Raw genomic sequence first — 9,830 nt, 5'->3', positions numbered from 1 at the left:
ATCAAGGGGCAAGAATAAATGATTCTTCAAAAGACCAAATTAAGAAGTGGGTGTCTGACAACCATCAAGCTAATTCCAGCAATTGGAGAGAATTCAAATCTACAGCCCGGATACCTGTGATCATCAGGCCACGGAAAGAGTTTCCTCATGAATGTGAGAGTTTAGGAGGCAGAAGTGCAAGAAGACAGCTCCTTAGAGACCTAACAAGTGAAGATTTATCTGATAGAAAAGGAAATTCTGGTAATACATCTTTTGATGATCTTCTGTAGATTAACACTATTACATATTTTTTCTGCAGTCATTACTAACTCTAGAAGATCTTCAAGGTCCCATCCCTTCCGAAAGTATTGAATATTGAATAGCTGTATGAAACTATTGAATAGTTCACTTCAAACTATTGGAAATTGGCTACATTATTTAGAATTGATAGCTTCTTAGGTATCTTCTAATCCTTGAAAATATTAAAATAGACTTGTTACAACAGTTCACGCAGTTAATGTTATGAGAGGGTTGAATGATATGTAATATTAACGTCAACACAGTTTTAGGTGGCCTGTTACACCTGAATTTTAACTTCAGCTTTTCCTTTGGCAAATCTAGAAGTTTCTTTGCAGAGAGTTTTAACAGTGTGTTCTGTGAGGTTAAGTGGGTGACTACCACTAACCTTCCATAATGTATCAGTTAAGACCATTATAAGCATTACTTTAAATATTTTAGGAATAACATCATTCCCATAGGTTCCTGTTGCTGCATCAAAGCTGTAGCAGCACCATGGGGAATAAGCTATATCAGTCCTACTAAAGTGAAAATGTGTGAAAGTTGCATAGTACTGTATTGCTTTTGTGCAGGATCCATTACTTTTAGTGTACATAAGTTTGGCTGAACTCTGCTTTATGTGTTAATAGACATCTGAGAGCTTTTTATAGGACATGGCTGCTTCCAAATATTGCAGTGGTTCTTTTTAAGAACTGACATTTGTTTTTAAGTAAAAAATTTCAGTATTACCGTGCTTTTCCTTTTTCATGTTATATGCAGTATTATTCAGCTTAACCTGATGTTAAGACATGGGTTTAAAAGTACACATAATTTTCAAACTGATGTGCTCTAGATTTAAAGTTTCTCACCTGTTAGAGAGCTTTATTGCTCAAGGTTCCTCAGCAAAGTTTTGTCATACTATCAACACGTGCTGTGCTGCTAACAGTTAATTTATGCAACATCATAATTCTTTTTCTGATAACTACAGAAAAAGAAATGAAGAAACATAGGAAACCAAGAAGAATAAAAAAAGAAGACTACGATATGGATGATGAAATGGATGGACCTGTTATAGAGGAGGCTTTACTGACAGCAAAAGAATTACTGGGGTTGCAGCAGGCTGAAGAACGACTTAAGAGAGACTACATTTATAGACTGAGGAAGGTAACATTTTCTGCCACATACATGCCTATTTAAACATGTGAATTAGGGTTAGGCAACAAGTGTCAGTATATTAGAGAAGCAGAAAATCAACAAGTTTGCAGAAGCTTAAGAATTGCCTATAAATATGAATATTATATGCTTATATTCACACTCAAAAGCAGCCTTCCCAAGCTCCATTCCTTAAGATCTCCAAATTTTCCAGCTCATGAGAAGTGAGAGTTGCTTTCCAATAAAACTGGAAAGCTCCAGACTGGAGAAGGCTATTACAAACAGTACCCACCAAGCATAGAATTCCATCTGTACCCAATATTCAGTCGTAGAATGACAGGCCATATTTTTTTAAAAAAAATGAATAAATGATTCAGAGTTTTTGTTGTTGTTGTTAGTTGCGAAGTCGTGTCCGACCCATCGCGACCCCATGGACAACGTTCCTCCAGGCCTTCCTGTCCTCTACCATTTTCTGAAGTCCCTTTAAGCTCACGCTTACTGCTTCAGTGACTCCATCCAGCCACCTCATTCTCTGTCATCCCCTTCTTGTATTGCCCTCAATCTTTCCCAGCATTAGGCTCTTCTCCAGTGAGTTTTTAGCGGTGCAGAAATATAAGGACTCCAGTTCTGACAAAGTATTGTAGAGCAAACCAGACATAGCTGCAGGAAGCAAGTAAATGCAGTTGGGATATAGTATGCTTCAATATATAACAAGATTGGTTAATCTCTGGTAGCATTCTGAAGTTCCTGGCTTACTACCAGTATATTTGACTTTGTCAATATTTGCAGTTAAGATTCCTTAACGGAGGGTGAAGATCACATGGGAAAGGTGAAGTCATGAAATCAACTGGAATCTGCCGAGCTTTAATTGGGCAAGATAGTTCCCAATACGTTTTATGACCATATCATTTTTATTGACAATATATAATTAAAAAGATCATAATTGATTTTTCTCCAGCGACCTCGAAGCTACCCAACAGCTAAATATACTTGCAGGTTATGTGATGTATTGATTGAGTCAGTGATGTTTGCTCATAAGCATATAAAGGAAAAAAGACACAAGAAAAACATAAAGGTGAGTTAATAACAGTAAAAACAATAGCAATGTTCGGTTTCATAATGTTATAAAAAGGGAGAAGAAAAATAATACAGACGTGGTCTTATTTGTGTTTGTGTCTTTGTGAACTAAACTAGATTGATTTCTCCCTAGTTCTTCTGATCAACTCTGCTTTGGATTCTGTGGTTATGTAACTGTAGAATATGCTACACAAAGCATCATGTAACCATTAAGTTAAAAGAAATTGTGTACCATGTTAAACAGATGAGATATTAGAGCAGCAATTAAGAACAGAAACCATAGGGCTAGGCAGCATCCATTCAGAAAGCTTAGGGCCTACTAGAAAACTCAGTGTAGAAAAGCTGGTTGTTTAAATGAAAAGGATACTTTCAGACTGCAGATTGAAGCAGGCAAGCAGGAATACATTAATGAGGAGATTTATTTGCATTGGATGGGAAACAGTTTCTCAAATTCTTCGCCTACAGGTAGTCCTTGACTTACAGCCATTCATTTAGCAACCATTCAAAGTTACAACAGTACTAAAAAGAGTGACTTACTGTACAACTGGTCCTTGCACCTATAACCTTTGCAGCATCCCCATGGTCACACGATCAGAATTCAGGTACTTGACAACCTGCATGTATTTATGACAATTGCACATTCTGGGTCAGGGGATCACCATTTGTGACCTTCCCAAGCAAAATATATGGGAAGCTGGATTCACTTAACAACCGTAAGAGTCACTTAATTGCAGTTATTTACTTATCAACGCTAGAAAAGGGGTCATAAAATAGGGTGCAACTCGTTTAACAACCACATTGCTTAGCACTGGAAATTCTGGTCCCAATTGTGGTTTCAAAGTTGAGGACTACTTGTATTTCACCATCTCATGAAGATTATTATTTTGTCATAATTGGTTTTCTGCCTTGGCAGCTATGTTTTTGCTTGCTATGTTTTTATTCTGGGTGGAGTTTTATATTGTGAGCTTCTTGAGATAGATGCCTATATTTTTGTTACTCTTTTGTTACTCTTCCAGCTGTTGTTCATGTGGGCACATGATCTAAATTGGATCTAAATTTAATGAAATTTAGAATTAAACCACTGAATTCAACAAATTTACAATAATTCTGAGTTGAAATGTAGGATTTCACTAGATTTAGTGTTACTGGAATCAATAGAGTTGAAAATTAGTTCTGAACTGATATATATTGATTTATTTTACTATAATTATGACTTGCTTGCAAAAGGAATGTTTTTCTGATTGAATTGGGATTTCTATATTCTGATAAAAAAATATCTATTGAAGACATACATTGTAATGCCCTTTGGAGGTACATTTGAATTTATTGGGGTTTTTTTTTCCTACCAAGATATGAAGGAAAATCAGGTAGTCTTATTGTTTAAATGATTTGTGTGCCAGCACTGATATTCTTAAATTGTTACAATGTTTATTTGATGTATTTAGATTGCTTTACATTTTATCTTTAAAGGAAAAGGAAGAACAACAACTGCTGAATTCACTTCCTCCACCAACACTCTTGCAAATTGAAGCTATTGGTATAGCTCTTCAAAAAGTAGTAGAGGAGTTTGGATTAAATAATGAAGATGTGGAACAAAGGCTTGGAATCAAAACTACTATGGAAAATATATTTCAACCAAAATTGCCAGGTTGTTGTTGTTGTTGTTGTTGTTGTTGTTGTTGTTATTATTATTATTATTATTATTATTATTATTATTATTATGGACGCGGTGGCTCAGTGGGTTAGGACGCTGAGCTTGTCGATCAGAAGGTCGGCAGTTTGGCGGGTCGAATCCCGAGTGCCGCGTAACAGAGTGAGCGCCTGTTACTCGTCCCAGCTTCTGCCAACCTAGCAGTTCGAAAGCACGTAAAAATGCAAGTAGAAAAATAGGGACCACACCGGTGGGAAGGTAACAGCGTTACATGCGCCTTTGGTGTCTAGTCATGACCACAGAGACGTCCTTGGACAAGCGCTGGCTCTTCGGCTTTGAAACGGAGATGAGCACCGGCCCCTAGAGTCGGAAACGACTAGCACGCATGTGCGGGGGAACCTTTACCTTTATTATGATTATTATACATAGATTTTTATTTTAATAATTTTTAATATGTCATGATCTATGAATATTTTTCCTGTATATTAGCCCCACGATGCAAAATATGAGCTTAAAACAGTCAATTTAAATATTAGTGAAAAAAGCCACAAAATGAATTTATATAGGCAAAGTATAAGAAAGTCTACATTTTGTCTCTTAATTACTGATGAACTAACTTCAGATGGTTTTGAGTTGAGCCTCTTAATAACTCCTTTTAAAGTTCTGGATTAGACAGTTTGGGGAACACTTGACCTCTCTTGGTTTTTCAGTTTAATTTTAACATTCTCGTTTTCTTTCGTTATAGATTGTTCTCTAAGGTTGTATGGTTCTTCCTGGAGCAGATTTGGCTTTAAAAATTCTGATATAAATCTGGACATCCAGTTTCCACCCAGTGTAAGCATCTGATTAGCAAATATAGGATAAACTGAGCTGTAGCAGTCTGGCTCTTAAATCTATATTTGTGCCACATTGATATTGTAAACTGATAGATTAAAATAACAACATTGGAGAATGTGTTTGTCTGAGACATTTAATTTCTGAGAAATAACATGTTCCTATTTGTTTAGCAGAAGTATTTATGAAGACTTTTTAGTTCTACATATATTAGTGTTATTCTATCAAAAATGTATTATCTTTTTAACTACTTGTTTCTTCTGACAAAAGAGTTCTTCACATGATCTAGAATCTAGTGCATATGGCTGAACCCATTTGATCTACAAGGAAAAGGATAAGAGGCTATGTGAGTGGGAGACTGTTTACAGTAACTTAAATCCAGCCCTATTGGTATAAACTCAAATTGAAAATTTATTGCTTATTTATAAATGTTATTGGTCGCCCATCTTACTACAGAATAACTTTCCCCTTTTTAATTATTAATCAGCACTGTGAACATTTTGAGAATAAAGTTTTTTAGGTCACATGTAGTACTGACAGGTATTCATTAAAGCAAACACCTCTGTTTAAGAATCTGCACGAGCCTAAAAATGCAATTTTTAAAGGAGTCACAACTTTTCTGGAGTTCATGTGGATCTTTGACAGAGGACAAGCTGCTTTAACGAATAACAATGTACAGTTGTATTAGAGCAGCTATAACGTTAGAAGAAAGTAATTTCATATTCTTCCTAATATTGTCAGAAAAGAGCCCACTAATTGGATAGGATAAATGGAAAGAGATTAGAAAACCAATTGTTCTGCTGGACTAATATTTTGAAATAATACTAAAAAATACTTACGAAAATGTTATATTTATGTAACTTTTGTTCTGCTCTTCTTCATAGATGTCCCAACCAGATGTTCTCTTACTGGTACAAGAAAGCCTAAAGAGCAGTGGTAAGTGTTCAGTGTGTAATTAGGTTTTTTCTTCCTCTGACATGAAAAAATAGCATTCCTTTTCACTCATAAAAAAATTATTTGTGGATAGATGGTAGACTAGAAGAATTAGGTTGGATCAGAATTTCTCTCCATCAATGAAAAACTTCCTCTGTTCTAATAAATAATTAAGGAAGATCATTGCTTGGAGGAAAGGAGCAGAATGGTAATTTTTGCTCTTTTTTCCTTTTCCTGTAACCCCTTAGCCTGCTCCGATACATTATTTTAAAGGGTTCCCAATCTTTCAGGAGAAGATATTTAGGATGAGTAAAAGCATCAGAGATTAAGGCTGTTGGTTTCTTTCCTCCAATCCTTTTCTACCATTGGGAACATCCAGTGCATGGAGTTCATACAATTATTAGGTCCATCTCTGTTTTTCTCAGTGATAGATGTAATTGTCCATTTCTATATACAGCAATTAAAAAGAAGGGACATTAGTGCAGCAATATAAGGGACGCCAGATTGAAATGTTGGGTTGGAATGGGGAATACCTGGGGTCAGTCCTGTAATTTGATTGTTGAGTTTTAGTTTGTACCCTTGAATGTTTTAAAATGAAGTATGAATGAATCACTGTTCATAGATTCTTTGGGAATTGTGGTGATGGAAAGACATAATGCCAAAATGTTATTAAATCTGATTAGGGATTTGTACTAATAGGGATCTTTTAGCAGCACAAAGGGAAATGCCTTTACAGGACTAGATTGCCATAGGGAATTCCAATTTATGACTTCATTAAGACTAATGAATACCAGTTCTTCCAGTTTGCTGGTGTAGCAAGAATAAAATATATACCTAAACACAAACTGGAAACAAAATGCTACTAAAACCATTTCTTTCAGAACAGAGTTTCACTAAATAATGCTATAAATTAGAACCAAAAAAAAGTTTCCAGTAAAAGCATTTGTGTCTATCTCGAGAGTCTGCAATAGTTAGATAATATTCAGTATCCTAGTTGACATATCTCATTCTATAATTGTTCATCCACCTGTATAATAGGTGAATTATATTAATTATAACCAGTTTGCCATTCAATCCAAGCGTACTTTCATATGAATGAAATATAGAATTCATAGTCAAGCCTTTGCTTGTCAAGCTCAAATTACACATGTTGCTATATGATATATCCCTGTAGCTAGTTTCATGTCTTAATTAAGATACAACTTGGCCAGCTTACTGAGGCCTCGGCAATTAATGAAAGCTTGTTGCTGAAAGAAAGGATATAAATCTTCAGATATTCAGTATAATATGCAATACAGAGTCAATATCAAGAAAATCTGCATTTATAACATAATACAAATTCTCCTATAACATTTTCTGTGCTAAACTTCTTATATTTGACCATGCTATAAAGTTCAACATGGACTATTTTCAAAGCAGATACAACTTTGAATATCTCCCTAATTTTTTAAGAACTTTTCCAGTGAAGGCATTACTTTAGGAGCTGTGTCACTGTTGAAGGCGTTGAAAATCTGGTAAGGGAACAGCTCTGAGATACTGACCCAATGGGTCATGGGTCGCCTAGTCATAGCTAAAGTTTGAAGGGATGTACCACAAACGTAAGACCAAACGTCTATTTTACATAACTGGACAGAGTATTTCTTTTTAAAAAGTTAAACATTTGAAAATATATTCTTCATTTTTTACAATCTAAACATAGATTTGTGTTGTTATTGATCAGTTAATATTTATTTAACAAGTGCAATAAACTATATGTATCAAAAGTTACCTTGTGGAATACCAGCACCTGATAGTTTCATATAGCAATTCTGTACTGTGATTTCACTTGTTTCATGCAAATTACATCTATGTGAGTTCACCAATAAACTACAAGAAAGGAAGTATAGCCTTTATGTTTCATTTTTCCTTCAGGAGAGACATATTGGTAGACTTGTTTCTTTTGGTACCATGAATAATGTGGCTTTCTTTTTCCCCCTAGAATCTTTTATTGATGTTGATGCAGATTTCCATGCTAAAGTGCCTGTGGTGGTGTGCAAAGAGAAACAAAGGTCTCACTTAGCAAATTTGTGTGTTCCTATAATGTATCATAATGTAAATTATATCTGGCCACACCTAAATTACAATTTTTATTACATAAATTCAAAGAGCTGTACTTACAGAGCAACAATAAAAGTGAATTCCACATCATAAAAACCCTTTGGATCAAATTAAAAGCCTATTTAGTCTAGCATCTTCATCCTGTTAGTGCTCATCTGAATGTTTTTGGGAAGCTGCAAGCAGGTGCTATAGCACTTTGCTGTGGTGTTCTCAGAAAGAGGTATTACTGGTGGAATATAGCAGTCATGATTTTTTTCGTGTCTTAGAATCCCAGTTACTAGACATGAATACTCTTAACATCCTTCATTATCTAATCCCCCTTAAAGCTTGGTTGACAGCCTTCATATATTTTATGATAGCAGATTCCCATTCAATGAAACATTTCTTTCATTTGTTATAAACATCTCACTATTTAACAATACATTCCACTCTCAAATAAGCAGTGTTGTGTGTTTTATTACTGCATTCTTCATTGATGTGTTTTTGATTTCATACTTCAACCCTAGAACAGCCTGGTGGGGTCTCCATTCTTCATCCCATTAGATGTACTTTCTTCCAATTAGCATGTTTTACATTAAGTAGGATTTCTATCCAAAAATGTTAGGTTGGCTACTGGTATATTACTATGGCAATATAATGGCTGCAATCCTAATCCCAAAGGTGCTTTTTTCAAAAGGCAACTGGACTAGATTAGATTAGAATTAGAACTTGAATTAGAACTGAAGACACTTTTTGAAAGAGAAGTGAAATGTTTTCAAGGAAAAAAAATTCAAGTTGCCTTTTGAAAAAAAAAACATTTTGGAACAACCATGACCTATATCAGGGGTGTCAAACTCACAACGTCACGTGACGTATCACGACTTTTTTTCCATTGCTGGCAATGTTGGGTGGGGTCAGTTTCGGCATGACACATCGGGCCTGTGGGCCAGCAGTTTGACACCCCTAACCTATATGATTGAGAATCTCCATAGACATCAGCAATTCTAATTTACATGTGCTGGAATAAGCCTCAATGAATGAATTGTACTATAAAAATGAGCAAAACTAGATTCATAGTTTTAGTATTCAGTTAGGTTATGTGTATCATTTTAGACACCTAATAACCACATAGATAGATTTTTTTCTATGTTAACCTGTCCTTTGCCTAGTCTTTTAGATTTTCCAACACTGGAAATCCAGTCTGGAAAAGAATTTAGTATTCTGAAGTAAATAGTGAAATACAACTATTTCATTATCTTTATAAATTTTACTTGCCTAAAATTTCATTTGTCATCATTACAGTAACTGATTTGTCCTAGCCTTACTCTTTTTAGTTGCAATTTATATGCAACTAAATATATGTAAAACTATTGTAATGGGTAATCACCATATTAGCAGTGTTTCAGATTGATGGTCTTCACTACTAATGGAAAATAGATATAAAATTTAGTTAATACAAATACTAACCATTCCTAAATTCTTTTATTCGTCTTTAATTGAATGCCATTTCACTGGCTTGTTCTGATAAAAATTGTAACTAATCATTTACCGTATTTTTCGGACCATAAGACACACCTGACCATAAGACACACCCAGTTTTTAGAGCAAGAAAACAAGAAAAAAAAATATTCTGAACCAAATAGTACCGGTATACTAAAACAGGGCTTTTCAACCTTTTCATCCATTGTACCACTTTTAGGACAAGGCAGTGTCCAAGTACCGCCCAGCAAGGTGTCAAAAACCTGACCCCCCCCCCCCAAAAAAAGGGGAAAAAATGATAAAGTACAGGTAGTCCTTGACTTACAGTGATTCACTTAATGACTGTTCAAAGTTACGACGGCACTGAAAAAAG

At 35.0% G+C, this 9,830-nt stretch overlaps 1 protein-coding gene across 4 annotated transcripts in view; it reads left to right on the top strand.

Moving 5' to 3' along the window:
• TUT7 (terminal uridylyl transferase 7) overlaps positions 1-9,830 on the top strand; it is a 38,393-nt gene that overhangs the window by 7,680 nt on the left and 20,883 nt on the right. For all 4 annotated transcript variants that reach the window (XM_083355848.1, XM_083355849.1, XM_083355847.1 and 1 more), the window contains exons 2-8: positions 1-240; positions 1,244-1,419; positions 2,366-2,482; positions 3,955-4,132; positions 4,881-4,969; positions 5,854-5,905; positions 7,881-7,950. The exon at positions 1-240 is cut by the window's left edge. In XM_083355848.1, the coding sequence (XP_083211974.1) occupies positions 1-240; positions 1,244-1,419; positions 2,366-2,482; positions 3,955-4,132; positions 4,881-4,969; positions 5,854-5,905; positions 7,881-7,950 (922 nt within the window). The remainder of the gene's footprint in view (positions 241-1,243; positions 1,420-2,365; positions 2,483-3,954; positions 4,133-4,880; positions 4,970-5,853; positions 5,906-7,880; positions 7,951-9,830) is intronic.

The sequence above is a fragment of the Vipera ursinii genome (genome assembly GCF_947247035.1).
Source record: "Vipera ursinii genome assembly, chromosome: 2".
NCBI lineage: Eukaryota > Metazoa > Chordata > Lepidosauria > Squamata > Viperidae > Vipera > Vipera ursinii.
The sequence above is the reverse complement of the archived record's forward strand: the minus strand, read 5'-3'. Positions and strand labels throughout refer to the sequence as shown.